A 20044-nucleotide genomic window follows, 5' to 3' on the forward strand; every position below is an offset into this window, starting at 1 on the left:
TATTTTATATTTTATGTTGTTTATTTTTTTAATATTTATTTTCTTTATTATGTCCATATTGTTTTACATATATATTCCTAATTTCTAAATCATTTTTATGTGCTATACTTTAACAACCTGTGTATAATCTTGTTTTTGCCAGTACAAAACAGACAAAAAACTGTAGTCCACAATAGTCTAGTATAATCTATAGTTTTCAAAATTCAGATATTGACAAAAATTGTTTTTCGTAGTAATTACACAGTATTTGTCATTTATTTAATATGTGTCAATGTGTATTAAATATCTCTTTAAAACACTGACTAACTGGTTCAATTGTTCATGTAGAAAAGAAGATTTTTTTATGGTGCGAATGACATTGATTGTAAAAAAAAAAAAAGGAATTTGTAAAATCTCATATTTTTAAAATGCCTTTGCATTGTACTATGTGATTATAGTTAGTCCTCTTTGTCTGTTGTCCTGTTTTTGTTTGGTTTTTGATATGTTGTTGATGGTGATGTTTTGATAATTGTATGGGTTGAAATGATACACTTAAGTTTTTTTAATCCTCTATACCAAATAGAGGCTATTAGATACATATGGATACAAACAGATGCTGCTTTTTTTCGCATTTACATGTTTGTGACCTTAGATTAGGTATACTTATACCCTTAAACCCTTTCAACATAGTAGGGGCTCCATATATCTGAAAAAAAAGTTCAAAATGAATGTAATAGACCTTTTTCACAGCAGCCATATTGACATAAAATAGGATAAACACAGGTGTTACCAATGATGTTAATTAACATCCAGTAACAATTAGTGTTGCAGGGCCTTAACTAATATCTTTGGTAACACCTGTGTTTATCCTTCTATTTCATGTCAATATGGCTGCTGTGAAAAGGCTCTATGACGTGGTTTAACAGCAGACATTTTGACTTGTCAGAGCAGGAAAAACACAGGTGGACTTAATAACAGTAATTAAGGCTCAGTTCCATTCAGTGGCCCAGTAACAGTGACAGTGAATCAACATGCACAAGAGAAAGACCTCCCCTGAGTGGAATGCAGCAATCAGTAATATTCCTGTGAGTTTTCTGACATGACATGTCAAAATGTTTGCTGTGCAACTAGTCTTTTTGAAAATACCTGATCCAGAACTGATTTTTAAATTACATAATAAAATATTTGGGCTGCAGAAACAAGGTTAAAACACCAAATTGACATGCAGTCACTTTTTTTTAAAGCTGAGGTAGGCAGTTTATTTTTGCTGTCACTGGACAAAAAAAATAAATAATAACCTTTCAGCACATTGTAACTCACATGGATTGAGAGAAAACACAATTTCTGCTCCTTCCCTTGGCTGTTTTCAGGCTTTAGAAAATCTGACCTGTGACAAGAGACGTCTCTTTCCAAAAATTATATCACAGCTACTCAAGATAATCCACAGACCTTGTCGCGAGCAGTTTAACGTAGGAACTGCTTTCTTTCTAGAGCACAATCTAATGGAACTATCTTTGGTTATTGTACACATTGGTTTTAGTAGAGGAGTGATTACATTAACTTCAAAGTGACTGCAAAGTGGTTCTCAAAGATCCAATATATCTGGCTTGTTGTGGTACAGTGTTTTTGTGTACTGTATATGGGCAGGCCTTTTGTCTTTGCCACAAGCTGAGTGCCATTTAGTCCCATTATACTGGAGAGAAGGCAGACATCTGTATGGTTGACATCTTAAAACCTCTGCACCTCACACCAAAACTATCTTGATGGATAAAAAGCGCTACAGGCCAGAGAAAAAAATATGTATTTTTGATTTTAGGGTGTACTGTCCCTTTAAGACAGAAATGAAAAAATGTGAGCCTATCTTTGGCCTTCTCATAAGTGCTTAACTTACTTTGTAAAACACTGTGTAATAATCATATAGAATTGATTGATCCTGGTGTGGAGGCAGATATCTCAAAAGTAAACCTGGACCAAAAAACTGAGCCAAAAAATTCTGAAATAACCTGAATAAACAAGTTGAGAAGTGTAAGAAATGCTAATATTTCCATGCAGGACAGATGGTTTGATAATGAAGCTGTTCTTGAATCTCTTCATATTGTTTTTTAATGTGTCGTCAATCCATATCTGCATGACTAGACCCCTACAGGTGAGTGTGTATAATATGTTTTTCTTCTTCTTTTATTCAGGCAGTCTATCCTTTCAAAAAAAACTAGTATTTACCCCCCAAATCAAATCAAAAATTATGTTCAGAAATGCCTTGGACACAAGCTCTTTGTGACCATTTCTTCCAGCATGCTTAAACTTGTTTTCCTTCCCAACAAATTACAGCTTTCAAGTGTTTCTCCAGAGATTTATTCTTATCGAGGTGGACACTCAGAAACAACATTTAGACCATTATGTGACACAAACCAGTAGAAAATAAGCAGCTCTTTGGAGCCAGTAGACCTAAAAGTCCTCGAAATGTTCCTCATTTTGAACCGAGGAAATTGTTAATCATTCATTTAACATTGTTATTAAAGAAGGTAAACATGAGGTGCAGATCTGGGAGGAACCTTCATCATATGAGAGGTTCAGTATCTATAAACCTCCAGTGTTGTTGAACCAGTCAGAGTTACAGATCTCCATACTGCAGGCTGTGTCTGTTTCCATGTTCCATTTTCTCTTCCATTTCAAAGTAACGTTCCTGAGATGCAGCCATAACATCACCTCCTCCTCATTTTCTCTCCTCCTCCTCATATCTTGCAGCCAGCTGGCAGACATCTCCACAGGCTTCAGTCTCTGCACCGCCCGCTCATTGTCTGCTCGTCTCTGTCTCCTTGTCCTCCTCGTGTGGCTCGCAGAGTTCTTTCTCTTATGTCCTCTTCCTTTACCTCCTCACTTCCCATCCTTCTCTCCTCCTCCTTGCACTGAGGGCCATTTGACAGAGATGTGGTACGACTTCAGCTCCTCCTCAGATACCAGGTCAGGGGCGCAGCTCATGAGGTCGTGGCCCCGGAACGACTTGGGGAAGGCGATGACATCACGGATGCTGGGAGCCCCGACCATGATGGAGACCAACCGGTCCAAACCTACAAAAACGTGCAGGAATAATTAAATGATTTAATACATTTAGAACCATTTTTCACCTTTTAGCTCATTAATTGAGCTAACATTGGTTATTACGTGCATCATTTATTGCAGTGGTTCCTAAACGTTTTTTGGCACGAAACCCTTTCGGAAGCCGACAAAAGTTCAAAGCCCCCCACCCAAAATTTTCGATCAATAATTGGGGATGGAGCTGATTCAAACGTGGAATTTTAGTGAAATAAAGGTCAGCAGGATAGAAACAGCAAACTCTTGTTTGTTTACTAGTACTGTTATAGTACTATTAGCTGGCTACCTGGTTATCATGCTAACTTCAGTAGATACAGCTACAATACAATACACACGTGCAAAGGTAGTGTATTTATTCAAAACAATGATCAGACAGCTGCTGTCTGAATCACCTATTTGCTTGATTTTATTAGATAATTGTTGTTAGCACTAACTGGTTAAATTTGGTAGTAGTTGAGACTGTTAGCAGAAAAGAGAGCGGGAGCATGTGAGTAACTGAAAGGTGAGAGGTTGGTGTCATAAAAAGCGACATAAAATAAAACTTAACATGAAATAAAAGGTGGTATGGACCCATCAGAGCCCAGCTCCCACGCCAAACTCTTGAGGCGGCACATCTTCTAATAAGACGCATCAGGACATTGTTTTCTTGTCGCAGTCTAGATGCTTACTGTAACTGGATATTTTGTTCATTTATTGATATTTTGTTCATTATTTATTTTCCCTAATGAAGAAAAAAAAAAGAAAGTGGAGGAAGCGTTTTGAGGCAAGTCTTTCTGGGAACATATCTGACTGCTCTGAGAGAACAGCTTCTTTGTGCATGACATATTTTTTACAACTTTTTGGACCGCTCTTCAATGTTGCCATGTGAACACAAATGAACCAACGCACAAATGCAGCAATTCTATCAGATTAGTCCCTGAATCAGAACAGACGAACAAACTGCAGGTCTGAAAATGCCCGCAACCAAGTGAGTAAAAACAGAGCTTTATGTTTCTTCACTGTGCTCAGCTAGCTCAGTGATTGCTAAAGCAAACTGTGTTCAAGTGCAGAGTTAAGCTCACCCAGTGCAATGCCTCCATGTGGGGGCGCTCCTGAGTCCAGAGCCTCCAGCAGGTGAGAGAGAAGACTGGGATCCTCCTGAAGCACACACGTCACAGACATGTCAACAACAGTTATGACAGATTATAGATTGAACCCAAAGCAGGCTGAACTATAGCACAATATACAATGACTGACCCTGAGGATATTTTTCAGGACATGAAGCTGTTCTGAGGCCTTGTGGATGCGGATGGATCCTCCTCCAATCTCACTGCCATTCAGCACCAGGTCATAATGCTGACCACGGACCTGAGAATGACAGAGTGCGACCATAAGGCTTGATGCATTCCACATGATGTATGATTATATCCAAATATCCAGAAAATTATTTTTAAAAAAGACGAATCTACGTGCCCACCTTGTGTGGCTCTGTGTAGAGTAGCTGTGTGTCCTCTGGCAGTGGAGCAGTGAACGGATGATGGGCTGACTCCAGCTCCTCCGGCTCATTTTCTTTGGGCAAGAAGAGAGGGAAGTCCAGAACCCACAGGAAGTGGAAGGCTGAAGGGTCGCGTACTGGAACGCCACGAGACTCCAGGAGCTCTGCAGACTGCAGGCGAAGATTACCCAGCAACGAGCGCTGAGAGCGGAGCAGGGGTGAGGTAAGAGAGAGAGGAAGGATGGAGAGACAGAAGAAGAATTAACACACATCACGTTACATGCTGGTTTATCTTTCCTTGCTGTGTTGTACAACTTTCCAATTTATCAGTCCAACCTAATCTAAGACTGGGTTACACCAACAAGTATTTATTTAATCTAAGATTAGTTCTAACCAGTTTAGCAAAACTAGGTTTAAAACGAGCAAACCCAGATTAAAATAAAATTAAGCGGAGCTCTGTTGCACAATTTAAAAACTAATCTTAGACTGGTAAATCAAAGTTTAGTGATTTATTCTGAAATTAACACAAAATAAATGAATAAAATCTTAATTTTAATGCAGTTGAGATCAAGTAAGTATTAAGTATTGCACTACTTTGTATTCCTTAAGAAAATGCTACATTGTTTGCTAGCAAGCTAATAAGTGTTATATTGTTTGCTAGCTAGTTTTTAAAATTGTTTGCAAGTTACCTAAAAAGTTCAAAGAAACCATGATATTGTTTTCTAGCAAACTAAAAAAAATTAGAAATGTTACTTTGTTTGCTAGCCAGCTAAAAAGTTTAAAAGTATTATTTTGGTAAAAGTTTAAAAAAAAAGTTTAATTGTTAGCTAGCTAAAAAGTTAACAAAATATTACACTGGGTGCTTGCTGGCTGAAAAGTTAAAACAACCTTTGATTGTTTGCTAGCTAACTAAACAGTTAGTTATTACTAATGTAAAAACTGATGTTTAAATTGAATCTTTTTTTCATTTTGCGCAAGTTTAAAAGTTTGGTCCAACATAAGTTCAAATTAAACCATGATTTTATCAGGTATAAAAAAAAAAAATAACCTTTGTTGGTGCAACCTAGCCTACATTTGAATCAGTCTCTTACCACAGTGTGGAGGGAGCCAGCTGCCATCAGCAGCAGGTCTCCTGGTTCGGCTCCAGTCCTCTGCAGCAGCTCCTCTGTGACTGAGGCAGACAGCAGCTTCTTCAGGGGAGACTTCAATGTCCCGTCTGCTTTGACCAGCACCACGCTCAGCTCCTGACAAAACACACACACATGCAGAGAAAAAGACACTGAGATTATAATGGGGGTGGACACAAGAATACTTGACCCGTACAATTCACTCTTGCAATAAACCTTGGTTTTCTAAAGTTTTTGCTTCAGATTTGTCAGAGAGGTATCGTTGCAATTTTGCACATCACCTTCATAGACAGAGTGATACATGATTGATGATGACTAAATGGTTCAGAAACATTTCTCCCAGAGGCCTCCAGAGGTGAGATTGTTATCAGACAATAGCTGATGAGATCTGGCCAGGACTGCTGCAACACTGTCTCAAGACATGGTGCTATCACCGTACGTATTCCCATATGGTCTAGCGGTTAGGATTCCTGGTTTTCACCCAGGCGGCCCGGGTTCGACTCCCGGTATGGGAATAAACATTTACCCTAATCTCTAAACAGATTCTGCATATCAATATTACAGGCTATATCTTGGTATTAGAAGCATTCTGCTTTATGTTTGTAGTCCAACTAATATTGATCAATCATGTTTAAGAAGGTATTGATTGTATGAAAGGAAACACATATGACATACGTAGATGCTGGATTGGCCTTTGAATCATTGTCTACATCATCACCATTTTTGTTAAGTCAAGACTTACCTGTGAACAAATACATGTTAATAAGGGAGCTGAGTTTTTCCTGAATCAGGAAGGTCAACATAACGCAGCAAAAAGCCAAAGTGGTCGATGCAACATCTATTTATGTATGTCTATAGGTACACAGTCCATGTGGAGAGCAAACAAGGCAGAACACATTGGCTGAAATGCAATCTCAGAAACCATCAGCTACCCTCAGACGGCAATTTAGCTTTTTTATTAACTGGATAACTGAATGTAAACTGGCTACTTGTGAAACAATCCAGTCGCAGACGCCATCTCTGAACTCCATTCTCAAGTCTCAATTTGCTAATCTGACTGTAAACAATGACCAGTGCACAGTAGAGGAGGTCTTTGGCCTCTACACCAGATGCCTCCCACCCCGCACAGGATGAATCCTAACTACTTCTGGTGATCTCCTGTCTTTTCATCTAGCACCATCATCACATCAAATTTAATCTGTACTTTGGTTTATCACTCAACACCTGCAAAATACTCCCTCAGCTGCACTTTGTTTTTGTGGTACACAAAATAATTACCTTATTTTCTCAATTAGTGACCAGGACCTTTATTTACCTGCAAAAGGTAACAGGCCTTTATCTGAAGCTGCCTTGTATTAGAGTCAGGCCTTTAACTCAAAATTCCCTCTGTTTAATCAGTATAATTGGCCATATTTTAGTATGAAGCCACATTTTTATCCACTCCTGATTGCCCTATTAATGTTACTGTTTTAAGCTGTTTATACAAACTCAACAGTTCCTAACAGTTTCAAAATAAAAGCCCTCTAGCTTTTCAGTGGACAAAAACCCTTAATTTCTTAATAAGGCTTTTATTGTTAAACATTTGCAGGAACGTGTTGTAGAAAACCACCACCTCTGCCATCTAGTAGTGCTTGTATGTTACTATGAAATACAGTCTGTTACAGTTACATTAACAGTACATATTAATAATACACCTGCAGTGGTTGAAATGGGACAATAACACTTAATCCAGAATAACAAGGTCTTGAAAATAGAATGATTATTCATTAAATTAAAGCGATAGAAATATACATGATGCTTAACTGTCATGCACATAATATGACAGACACCAGGAGTTTACCCACCATTGTTTTTCCCTGGCTATTATTTGAGACCTGGCTTTTATTTGATTACCGTTTTTTATTTGAGGAAATATAATACCTGGAAACTATTCGCTTACATGCTCGGCTGCAAAGGTGCTCAACTTATCAACCTATGGATATACTGTGAACCATGGCACTGACCTTCAAACACCCTTCACTGTGATTTATATGTATTAAAAAACACAATTTGTAATGCTCTGGAGTCTGGATTTTGATGTATGATAGCTTCCCTTGAAATATGATAATTTTGGAGTCTTTGTGCCATTATTTGTTTTTTGGCATCTGGCAACACTGGTGTGTTGTTTAATCTCTGTCAGTGAAATCTGTTCAAACTGCACCCACACAATCCTGAGGAAGCTGATAACAGACTTTTGGGGTGTTAAATTCTTACTAAACAATACCTAAGGATGTCTTGTAACTTTACTTGCTTACTTAGTCATGAATATTTAATATTATAGAGAAACACTGATGATTTGAAGCCAAGGTTTCAAAGGCTTTTAACTTTGCAAGCTTTTGTAAAGGGCTACTACATTGTATATTAGTACAAAAGAATGAGGCATAACTTAAAAGGATGACTTCACAAAGATCTCAAAACACAATCATAATGCAATACAAGATGTGAAAGTAAGGAAAGAAAGGGGAGACAAGAGAAGAAGGAGGAGAAGAACTTACCTGTCCAAACTGAGTCTTAGCTGTTTGTTTCAGATTCTCCAAATCTTTCCCACTGAACAGTTTCTGTAATCAAACACAAGACAGAGAATCTCATATGAGACAGAGAGCTGTGGAGGGCTCAACGAAGGTAAGGATGGCAAAATAGATATCAGCAAACCCGTTACTCTGTTTTCATTATTTTTAAGTTATACTTGACAGCGTATGTACAGTATCCTCTGATGGATTTCTTTCCACAGGACATGGTTCTGTTCTTACCGCTCCACTGGGGACACAGATGGCCTGAACAGAGCCTTCTGGTTGGCTGAGAGCTGATCTGAGGAATTCAATTTCCGTGGATAAGAAAACCTCGCTGAGATCAACCAGCTGGACAGACAGACAGATAAGAAGAAAGACAGGTATTCAGACATAGTGGCAAAAATCTGTGGTTAAACACTGCTGGTACCACAGACACATTGACATGCCCCCTGAGTATATCATACAAGAGGATAAAACCTATTTTCTACCTTTAACAGCAATGATTTTTTAGTTTTAAGCCAACAACCAAAACAGTTTGTTTGGGTTAACACAGTCCAGTACTGGTACGGCTCAATATGCATGCTCACAACAGGCATCATTTCAAGAGGGCTATGCAACAGATTATTGACAAGTGCTCTCATGTTCTGAGACATCAATAGATAAAGACACTGCTTACTGGCCTCCTGTGGTTGTTCTGGAAACAGAATTAAATTATCTCTGGGGTTAGTGTGTGTGTGTGTATATCTGTCTGCAGCTAGTCTCACATACTACAGGACCCATAAGCCTAAGACTTTTTGTGCACAATTATGATTGTATGCTCAAAGACCTCTAGTGGTTGAAGTGATGCACAATTCTTGAAAACCTATTTTACTGACTGCCCTGTTTTTTCATTGACAGCTAAGTCCTCTATCTTAACCAGCGGCAAGTGATCAACAATTGCTTCAGTTTGCAATCAACATACGTGGTGGTCACATTAATTTTGAACTCTTTTGTTAACATTTTCATTTTGAAACTGATTTATATTGCTTGTTTTGGACTTGTTTCAGTCTAGATTTGCCTGTATTCCACTACTCTCATGCATACACACTAGACTCATCCATACATGCTAGTTTCTCTTAGATAGCTACCAAAATTGGCTTGTGAATTAATCTGAGGTGACAAAGTGGCAGTTGCACAATTACAGGATGATAAATCACTTGGTTTAGGAAGTTTTAAGGAGTGGCCTGTATCATGGGGTGAGATTATTGGGTTAACCAGCCATTTTTAGGCTAGACTCAAGTTTTCCTCTGTTGTGAAGCTGGTTCACTTTTAACCAAGGTAGATCACCATGGTAACTGACAATATACTGCATGGCTAACCTTCTTCAGAGCAGGTTAAAGGTTAAAGGTTTCCTGTGGAGTTTTAGACCCTTGCTGCTTTATGATAAAGTGACCAGTAACAAAGAACAATAGTTAATTCTTTGTATAGGTCAGTAGATTTTTTTGGTGATCCAGGTCTCCTCACCCACCTTCATACTGAATCTGGTATCAGGCTTGTCCACACCGTAGTCCCTCATGGCCTCTTCATATGTCATGGTTTGGAAAGGAACCTTAATGGGACCTTTCTCTGCAGGCCAGGAGTACTGTAACAAACCCTCCACCAGGGACATGATACCTGCCTGGTCCACGAAAGACATTTCTATGTCTACCTGGGAAAGACAATGAGATCACAGATCAGGACTTTAAACTAACAAGTTCAGTCAAAGTCAACACAAGTACAACACAAATTCTTCCTTCCAGTGTGTTCCCATATGGTCAAGTTTTGACTTTGAGTGTAAACTAACAACTTGTGAAACTATCTGTTTGTAAAGGCTGTCCCACGAGTCTATTCTTGCATCTCAAGTTGTGATCTGGACTGTAAACGATGACTGGCAAACCAAAGAGGAAGTCTTGGCACCACCTTGCTTTTCCCAAAGGCTTTCCAATATATTCCCACATGTTCCAGTCCAAGTTTTTTTTCTAACTTTCTCCATGTCTATTATGAACCCTTGAATATAAGACCAGTGCAGCTCCCCTGTTTACATGTGTTTGTTTGTCCATTTCGAAAATGGACGCAAGGTCAACAAAATGCAGGAACAAGGCACTACACTGGAAGCCCCAAAACATTTGCCCATGCCCCCAAAAAATAAATTGGTGGTTGTTTCCAGACCACCACCGGAGGCCACCGGATGGATGGGTTCTGGATGGGTTTCAAGATGCTCTCAAGAGTACTGCTAGTGGACCACATATTTACCTAATCTGTAAACAAGGGATTTCCATTTGTAGTACATTTGTTTTCCCAGTAGAACTGACCATTTGAGCAGGCCTTGGTTGAATGCAGATAAAACAGTCTGTGTGGCAGGCAAAAGAGGTGAAATGCAATCTCAGCTACCGTCTGATGACAAGCTTTCTGTTGAGCATAAACTGGCTACTTGGGAGGTTGTCTTTCAACTGCATTCTCGCCTCTGAAGTTGCTATAAACAATGACCAAGGCATAGAAGAGGAAACCCTGAAACATTGGATATTGACCCCAGAGTCTCACTCATTATCAGACAATAGCTGATAAGACCCCAGATTGCTACAGATTCCTGGTTTTCACCCAGATGGCCTGGGTTTTACTCCCAGTACGGGAACAAATGTTTTCCTAATCTCTATGAACAGATTCTGCAAATGAATGTAGATCTTAACATTGGAAATGTTCTAGTTACCATTTGTGGCATTAACCACTCACTGTAAAGCAGGAAAATGGTCTATGTGGAGACCAAAAGAAGTCAAACACATTGGCTGAACTGGCAGAACCTAGCAGCTATTATGTGAAGACGATTTACCTTTTTATTTTCTTTTTAAAATTTATCTGACGTAAACTCAACTGACTACGTGTGAACAATCCAGTCGTAGATGTCTCTAAATTCCATTCTTGCAACTCAAGTTTCAAATCAGACTGTAAACAATGACTACTGCCCAGAGGAAGAAGTCTTGGCCAGCATATCCACTGACTGCATCAGAAACCCTGAAACATTGGTTGTTGCCCCCAGAGGCTAAGTCGTTGTCAGATGATAGCCAGTGAGTTTCAAGATGGTCTCAACTTTCCCATTTAGTCCCATTTTTCCCCTACGTTCTGGTTTCTGTTTGTACTCTGAGTGGTATTGACCAATCACATTTGGTTGCATGTGGGTGAATGTAATTTTATTCACTTGTTACCCAAGTGTCAGCTGGCTTCTTGTGAAACAGTCTGGTCGTAAATGTCATCTGAAGTCTAGTGTGTGTAGTATTGACCAGTCATGTGTGAGTAGGATTTGGTTGCCTGCAGGTTAACAGTCTTTGTGAACACAAGAGGTGGACTATATTGGCTAAAATGCAAACCTTGAACCCTTCAGCTACCGTCTGACCACAATTTAGCTTTTTGTTAACTTGCTAACTGAGCATAAACTGGCTACTTGTGAAGGACATCATGAACTCCAGTCTCATGTCTCAAGTTGCTAATCTGACTGCAAACAATGACCAATGCACAGAAGAGTAGGTCTTTAGCCTCTACAGTGGAAGCCCTGAGAGCTTTGCCATTATCCCCAGAGACTAAGATGTTGTCAGACAATAGCCAATGGGATCTGAGATAGCTAAAACATGGTTTCAAGACTCATTTGTAATTTAAATGTATTCCCATATGGTCTAGCGGTTAGGATTCCTGGTTTTCACCCAGGCGGCCCGGGTTCGACTCCCGGTATGGGAATAAATATTTATGGGCAAGGGAGGAGATGTTGGTATCAGGAGAATCCTAAATACTATGTCCATTCTGAGTAATATTGACCAATCATGTTTGAGTAGGCTTTGGTTGCATGCAGGTAAGCAGTCCATGTGGGCAACTAAAGTGGAAAAAATGCAATCTCAGAACCCATTAGCTACTGTCTGATGCCAATTTAGCTTTTAATTAGCTTGTTTACTAAGCGTAAACTGGCTACATGGTAGGTCTCATCTAAGACTAAATGCAATTATGGAACCCACTGGCTATCATCTTACAGCAAGTTACCAATAGGACTGTAAAAAATGACCACCACACAGAAGTGCCAAGAAGTCTTAGCAAGGATATCCATTATCTTTATAGCCAATTCTATACCAGAGTCCCTGAAACATTGGTCATTGCCCCCAGAGACTAAATAATCAGCAGATGATAGATGATGAGTTCACACATGTTCAAGCAGTTACAATTTCTGGTTTTCATCCAGGAAACGCCGATGTGACTCCTGTGATGGGGAATTTTTTTTACCTAGTTTCCCTGTCAGATAAGTGGTCTCAATTCCTAGACCAGTTTTGATTATTTCAGCTAGAACACTTTACGAAAGAGTATGAAAGTATCCACAGTCACAGAAAGCAAGGTCTTTGAGAGTACAGTGTACTGGCAACGTAAAACCTGTGAGCGAGTGCATTTTTCTCTTTCCCGCCCCACTTGTCCTACCTGAGTGAACTCAGGCTGCCGGTCTGGTTTTGAGCCTTCATCTCGGTAGCACCGGGCCATCTGGAAGTACCTGACATGATAAAAACCATGGAGAAACACAAAGACATGTATGTACTAATGTACAATACAACAGTGCAAATGCCAGTCAGACCACAGCTGGAAAAACATTTACTATTCCTCTGTCCAAACCTGCACCCACCTGTCTATACCAGCCACCATCAGCAGCTGTTTAAACTGCTGTGGACTCTGGGGTAGAGAATAAAACCGGCCTGGCTCTCTGGACGGAACCACAAACTCTTTGGCTCCCTGAAACACAAAAGAAAGTACAAGGTCTAGCCGTTGTATACTGTACTTCTGTATCTGCACAAAAATGATCAACTTGTAACTGCTTTGTCCTAATATTAAATATTATATGTATTGTGTTGAGCATCGGGGAGCTGTGTTCCAAACTGAGAACACATGACTTAGTGAGTAAAATAGAAATTACAAAGTCTTAATCATTTGTGCATTCTTATAAATACAGTATTAAATACAAAACATTAAATTGTTTATTTCATTGTTAAAAACACTGAGTTGTGGCATCGCTGTACTGGGGGCTACTTAGTTTTTAGTACACTCTGTGTTGCAGGTAAGTACATCTTACCTGCAACTCAAAGTTTTTTGTTTTGTTTTACATTTTTTGGGGGGCTTTCATGCCTTTATTTTGACAGGACAACTGAAATGAGGACAGGAAAGTGGTAGACAAAGAGTTGGGGATGACAATGCAGCGAAGGGCTGCAGATGGGAGTTGAACCAACAGCTGCTGGAGATGATTCACAACCTCATCACATGAGCTTCACACTCCAACAACTGAGTTACCAGGCCACCACACACACTGTTTTAACTGCTTTCAGCATTTATGCTAAATCTATGAAAGAAGATAACATTTTATTGATGTTAAACATGTCAAATTTCACAAATACAGCAAACAGTATCCAATATAGGCTACTTTCCTATTGCCTGTGGAGAATGTCCCCAGACTCCATTTAGAAAACTTGCAATTTTGGGAGTTGTTGAGTTAGGAGACACTTTATAGACTTTTAAAAATTCTCTCTTTGACAAATTCTTAATTATTTGAGCCTTACTGTAAATTCGGCAAATGTTATACATTAAGTTATTTCTGTTTTTTGTGTAAAAAGCTTTGGGTCCGTTTGTGCGTTTGGTCTTTGCAAATGGCAATGATTTAGCTATGTGTTTCATTGCATATAGAGGAGGGATGTGAGATCTGTGTAAACTGATGTCTTTACAGCTGTCCACTTGTGACTGGATCACCCATGTTACATGTTAATACCAGGTGTAAACAGGCTATCTGATTCTAGATAAAAGATAAAAGATAAAAGAGGCTCTTACCCCTGGTGTTCTTTTAAACAAGGTAGGAGTTTCCACATCGACAAAACCTATCAACAAGAAAAAAGAGACTATTAGAAAGTTCAGTCATGCTTCAGCAACAAGCACCTGGATTCTACTATTGGTTTCTCTGCTATTCCACTAAAGTTTAAGGGCAGACAGGCCACATTAAGGGGAGAGTCAACAGGGGCAGTATACTTTGGAGTGTGAATGTGAAGGTCTGTGGGCAACCAAAAGTCAGACATGTTTCCCTGCTCAAGAAAATCATCAGTCAGCCACTGTCCTGGAAAAGATTCATTGAAGGGAGAAATGAATGTGGCTCTCCATACCGTGTACATTACAGAGGTATTCTCTCATCTTCATCACCAGCTGAGATCTCAGTCTGAGGTTCTTCTGCATCTGAGAGGATCTCAGGTCCAGGTAACGATACTGCATCCGCAAAGCCTCTGATTTCTGTACAATCAAACCACATAAAAACAATCATTCAGGATTATTAGCATTACCTGCTTGAGCGATGGTAAAATGCTGCACATACAGTATATGTAACATGAGCTACTTACTTTGACAAAGTCTTTAATTTCAAAAGGCAGCTTCCGGCACAGATTAAAAACCTCCACACTGTCAGCCAGGACTTCTACGTCTCCTGTTGGCATCGCCTGTTGGTATGGACACAGCAGAGAGAAATAAGAAATGACCACATCAAAAAGATCAGAGGAAGACCCTCAAGGTTCTGCTTTTCATCACTGAACTGAAACTTTAATGATATTAAATTATTATTAAATCCCTCATATGATTAAAGATGTTTACTGAAAAGATGGCTGAAATGTTTGCCTCCCAACAGACTGTACATGCAGTGTTCTCAAGGCCAACGTCAGACTTCTTCTGTATTCCCATATGGTCTAGCGGTTAGGATTCCTGGTTTTCACCCAGGCGGCCCGGGTTCGACTCCTGGTATGGGAACTGCCCTTTACCTCAAACAATCAATAACTGTTGGAAATCTAAAGCAGCTTCAATGCTGCCTCCTTAGCACAGGCAGATTAAACAGTGGGAACTGTATCACACTGAAGTGGACTGGGCCTGGTTGGTTCTGCTCACAGGAGAATCACTGTAAGGACGCCTATTTGAAACATTTCAGGACGAAAGTGTCCACTCTGCAGAAGGGCAATCAATTTTCCAGCATCCTTCTGGTTCAACACTACATTTTCTGTCAAAGGTGTGCAACGTTTTGCAACACTCTTTAAGATATATTTTCTGTGGACGATTTACAGTGCCTGAATAAAAATCAAACATAGAAATAAAGTGAAGTACAATACACAGTAGCCATGTTTCTATATAATGTCAAGCAAATTTGAAGCAAACTTCTGAAATGTCAAAAAAAAATCTAATTATGCTTGTTTCCATCAACAGGTTTTGAACAAATAGTTTTGTCAGAAGTTAGTGGTGTAAGCTACATTAACAAAGTAGAAGAAGTAGAGATTGTAAGTTGGAAACTAAACCAGTTGTTTTTTCAAATTTTGCCTTTTCCATCAACCTTTTCTAAGCCATAGTTCAAAATGTGAATAAAAATACATTGATAGAAACACAGCTGTTGTTACGTGGATTTCCTTTTTCTGTACGCCTGTGATTATATAAAAACTTAAAAGACATGCATGGGAGGCTTTTCCTTTTTGACATGGAAATGCAATGTCCATGCCAAAATGAAACACCATCCAGCTGTCCACTCACAGCTTGTGGGCAGCACCTCGCACCTCCTCGCGAAAACTAGGCCCAATCTTAATGTCCACAGTCGTCAAGTGCATGAGGACATTTTGAGCTCTTTATGCACACTTTCCACTTTCCATAAGTCCGCATTTCCGCAGACTTTGACTAAGGGAATCTCCCACAGTCCATAGTGCTGTCATGTTAAAGACAGGGTTACCAGGGAAAGCCTGTAAGCATGAAAAACAAGAAACTACTACAGGAAAAGAAGAACATTTTCATGCAAGTGTTTGATGCTGTTTTGATAAGTGCTCTCCCTTTCCTGTTTAGAACATTTCAGGCCCTTACGGCCTCTTGCACTTAAAGGGATAGTTCACCAAAAAATTTAAATTCAGTCATAATCTGCTCACCCTCAGGCCGACTGAACGTCAGGTTTATTTAGTTACTGTGCAAAACACTGCTGGAGTTTCACAAGGAAACAGTGTTGCAGAAATCTGCCAAACAATGGAAGTGAATGGTGACAAAAAAAAAACCCCAACCAAAAAACAACAGAAAATGCCTGCATACCGCTCTTCTGGTGTAATCCAAGCCTCCTAAAGCCCTGACATGCTGTTCACACACTGTCACACCCACCCAATTCAGACAGTGTGCACATAAGTGTGACTCCAGGCTAATGATCTACAGTGAAGATTCAGACTAAAAACAGAGTGTAAATGATATCTTTCAAGTCAACTTGGCATGTCGGGGCTTTAGGAGACTTGGATTACACCAGACGAACAGTATGGAGTAATTTTATGTTTTTATTCTGTGTTTTTTTGTTTGAAAACTGCTCACCATTCACTTCCATTGTTTGGGAGATTCTGTAATGCTGTTCTGTGTGTTTTCTGTTTGTGAAACTAAAAAACTAAACCCGACCTTCAATCGGCATGAGGGTGAGTAGATAACAATTGAATTCTCATTTTTGAGTGAATTATCCCTTTAAGCACAAGTCCATCAGAGCTTAAGGTTTTATTAGGATATTATTAGGATATTCCATGCTATATGATATATGTATATATCTCAACATACACATTTCCTCTAAGATAAGTAAGGGATAATGTGCAGTGAGGTCATTATTGTGAAATAAATCCCAGCAGTGTGATGCAGGATTTTCATCATCCAGTGACACAAAATATTCATTTTAAAATGACTTTATGACTTTATTTCGCAATAGTGACCCGCTCACTGTACATTATCCTGCTTGTAACATCCATAATAAAATTCATAATTTGACAAAAATATTAATTTTACAATTATTTTAGTGATTGAACAATAGCTCAATATCAATATTTATTGACATTGCAACAGTATTTCACTAGTATTCATCAGTAATGCAGAGGTAATGACTAAGTGAGTAAAAGCAAATAAAAGAACAGCTAGAAGAGTCTGATGAGTTCAGAAAACATCACTTTACCGCAAGAAAACTTTAAATACACAAAATGATATCCAAAATCCTACATGATATCTAGTCTCATATCATGATAGAAGTAATCAATATATTGCCCTAATGACAGTACTTTGTATTTTGTACTGGCAGGTCTTTGCTGCTCTCTGCTGGACAACAATAAAAACAATTCATTCAGTTACCAAAGAGTCATTTATTTCTTCATTTGAACTCTTTTTATTTAGACATTTGAAATCTTCCATTTAATTTTAAGGGTTGACCAGTTATTGGTTAAGATTTATTATACTGTCTATAAGGCATTGATAAGTTATGTGTAAATGACAAAGTATCCACTCTAATGTGATTTGTTTCCATCATAACAAGTTCTTTTATGATTTAGCAGTGCTGAACGTCCTCATAGGAATAACAGAAGCTGCTTTTGAGAGTCAGTTATGATCTAATATCATGCACAAACCTTGTTCTCCTGTCCTGCTGGTCGTTTTCTGACTGTTCCTGTAACCTTGATGACAGACTCGGCTGTGAGATCACACAAGACTGCTTTCAGATCACTGGCAGACTGAAAACACAGAAGAAATAAACACAAATTTGTTGCATTATTATTAATAGGTTTGTATTATCTTTAATATCTTTATTATTTGTTGTAATAGTCAATACAGACATTGCGTTGCAGTATTTGATTGTTTTTCTCCTTACTTCTTCTTGAGGAATCAGAACTTGTGTCAAGCCGCTGAAATCTCGCAGGATGACAAACAGGTCCTGCCTGATGGAGAGAGAAACAGTTTCCAGTGAGGTTGTGCGTTTAAACTGAGAGTCTACTTATTTTTGATCACTCAAATAAACTGTTATTTCCATGTCAGTTTGCACACAGCAGTAACAGAATAATACCTGAGGTACTGGACCCAACCACACAGAGTGACCTTCTCTCCAACATGATGTGATCTCAGCTCTCCACAGGTGTGACTCCTGAATGACAGACTGCTGGGACCTGGAAAACACATTTAAGAAGCTGAAATAAGATTTTTGTTTCTTAAAAAATGACTCAAACAACTGATAGATTATCAAAATAGTTGGGCTAATCATTTCATGTCTAACAGGACTTTTTTTTTAAATTAAATTATAATAAAGCATTTGTTCAACCAAAGAAGAACCTTTCTGTTTTCATTCCTTTAAAGGATCATTGTGACTGATGATGATGATGATTACATTTGTGTAATACAATATTGTGATATTTTCTGTCTTATTTCTCACTGTTTTGTCATTGATAATGCTGCTCCCTCTCCTCATTCAATCTCAAGCTCTCTCCACTGCTTTCTCTGGCCTAGTCTGGACTATTCTGCCTCGTCGTCTGTGTAAAAGGTACGGAGGTGTAATGAGGGGGTGAGTTTTGACATCATCACCACAGATCATCGCACAAACGATCTTTTAAACTTATCTCTAGTAGAGGAAGCAACAGCCTGTTTATTCAGGAACACATAAAAACCTTTGTGTTATAAATCCATGAGGTTATCAGCTCTGTGTGTGAAGACGAACATAACCACTTGTTGACTGACGTGCTGTTGACTTATGTCTCACCTCTTTTAATTCTGCAATGCCAGCTGGCTGTGTCAAAGGACACACTGGTGTGACGTCATGCCTATACTGCCTGGTTCAGAGTAAATGCACAAAGCAATTTAAAGGCGAGGCCCACGTTTTGGTGATATTGCCCTCTTTCTCTTGCTTGCTCGTTATGCCGCAGAGGAGGGCCCAACTTGAAATGTTTACAAACAACAACAGACAAATTCTGCATAGTATACCTTTAAATGAACAGAGCCATTGTTGATGTTATTAGCAACACAATGCTTTTCCTGCAAATGTGTTAAAAGGGTCTCTTGTTCACTTTAACTGACCAATGACCTCTTGTTACTGATTCTAATATCCCATCTGCTGAATTTTCCAGCAGATTAATACAGTGGTAAATACTTTATAATGAATATTGTGGAGCTTATCATGGATTTCCCAGACTGTTTGTAATACTGTGAACTAACTACTGGAGTAACGCTACAGCTGCATTCTCTTATATGAGTTTCTGGACTAACTTCATTTTCCTTGTGCACATTCTGTAGTCTTCCAGGAGTCACTGTCCAAAGACAATACCACAATCAATCAGCTATAACCTGTCACATGATCAGTCATAAAGACACAGAGCTGGTGACTGTTACAGTACCTGTGTTGGGTGAATCACACTTGTAGAGAGTGTGTGAGCAGCTCACATGTCTAAGTTGAGGTCTCAACAACAGGCTGCGTCCTTGACTTGAGGTCAGTTGTGAGCTCTGGCAGCAGACAGTGTGAGCTCGGACTCCTCTCCACACTCTCTGCAGCAGGTACCTGCTTCTTGTTGCCATCTTCTGTCAGTACAGAGCGACACACCGGGCTGATGTAACGCTGTGTGAGGCTGTCACTCACCCAGCTGTCCGGTCAGTGTGTCTGGCTGTTTGAATGAAGCACATGGCAGCTCTTCTGACCCGGAGAAAGACTGTTATCCAGAGGTTCTGGATGTATTCACAGCGTTATTCAACATGAGAGTGATAAAACCACCGGGGACCGGAGCTCACACTCCGGGTCAGGATGACAAACCTCCGCTGGTTCCGCAGTCTCGGTCGTCCTGAGCGCCTCTCAGACCCTCTGCTCATGTGGATGGGCTCTGTGTTAGTTTACACAGCACGTCTATGCAGGTCCATACGTGTAGGAGTCGAGCGGACGTAAACGGATGTGACGTCAGGTTGTAGTTAGACTGAACTAGTCAATCTGCAACATCGATTTAAATCGGCACTCAATTGGCAGACGGTTT

General features: G+C 39.4%; 1 protein-coding gene and 3 non-coding genes across 4 annotated transcripts; 3 read left to right on the forward strand and 1 right to left on the reverse strand.

Annotated features, from left to right (window-relative positions):
• Positions 1-2573: 2573 nt before the first annotated feature.
• Positions 2574-19957, reverse strand: dars2 (aspartyl-tRNA synthetase 2, mitochondrial). Its single transcript, XM_084732992.1, has 17 exons — positions 19421-19957; positions 18103-18202; positions 17911-17977; positions 17672-17773; positions 14636-14731; positions 14405-14528; positions 14079-14125; positions 12889-12995; positions 12690-12759; positions 9730-9909; positions 8463-8570; positions 8208-8270; positions 5638-5790; positions 4529-4747; positions 4309-4419; positions 4134-4209; positions 2574-3047 (listed from the first exon to the last, which is right to left on the reverse strand). The coding sequence occupies exons 1-17, from the start codon at positions 19596-19598 to the stop codon at positions 2854-2856; spliced, it is 1995 nt and encodes a 664-aa protein (XP_084589118.1). The 5' UTR covers positions 19599-19957; the 3' UTR covers positions 2574-2853.
• trnae-uuc (transfer RNA glutamic acid (anticodon UUC)) lies at positions 6117-6188 on the forward strand. The gene has a single exon. It is a non-coding gene; the product is annotated as a tRNA-Glu (tRNA).
• Positions 11895-11966, forward strand: trnae-uuc (transfer RNA glutamic acid (anticodon UUC)). The gene has a single exon. It is a non-coding gene; the product is annotated as a tRNA-Glu (tRNA).
• Positions 14964-15035, forward strand: trnae-uuc (transfer RNA glutamic acid (anticodon UUC)). The gene has a single exon. It is a non-coding gene; the product is annotated as a tRNA-Glu (tRNA).
• Positions 19958-20044: the final 87 nt, after the last annotated feature.

Source organism: Lutjanus erythropterus, chromosome 12 (genome assembly GCF_056507025.1).
Source record: "Lutjanus erythropterus isolate fLutEry1 chromosome 12, fLutEry1.hap2, whole genome shotgun sequence".
In the NCBI taxonomy this organism is placed as follows: domain Eukaryota; kingdom Metazoa; phylum Chordata; class Actinopteri; order Lutjaniformes; family Lutjanidae; genus Lutjanus; species Lutjanus erythropterus.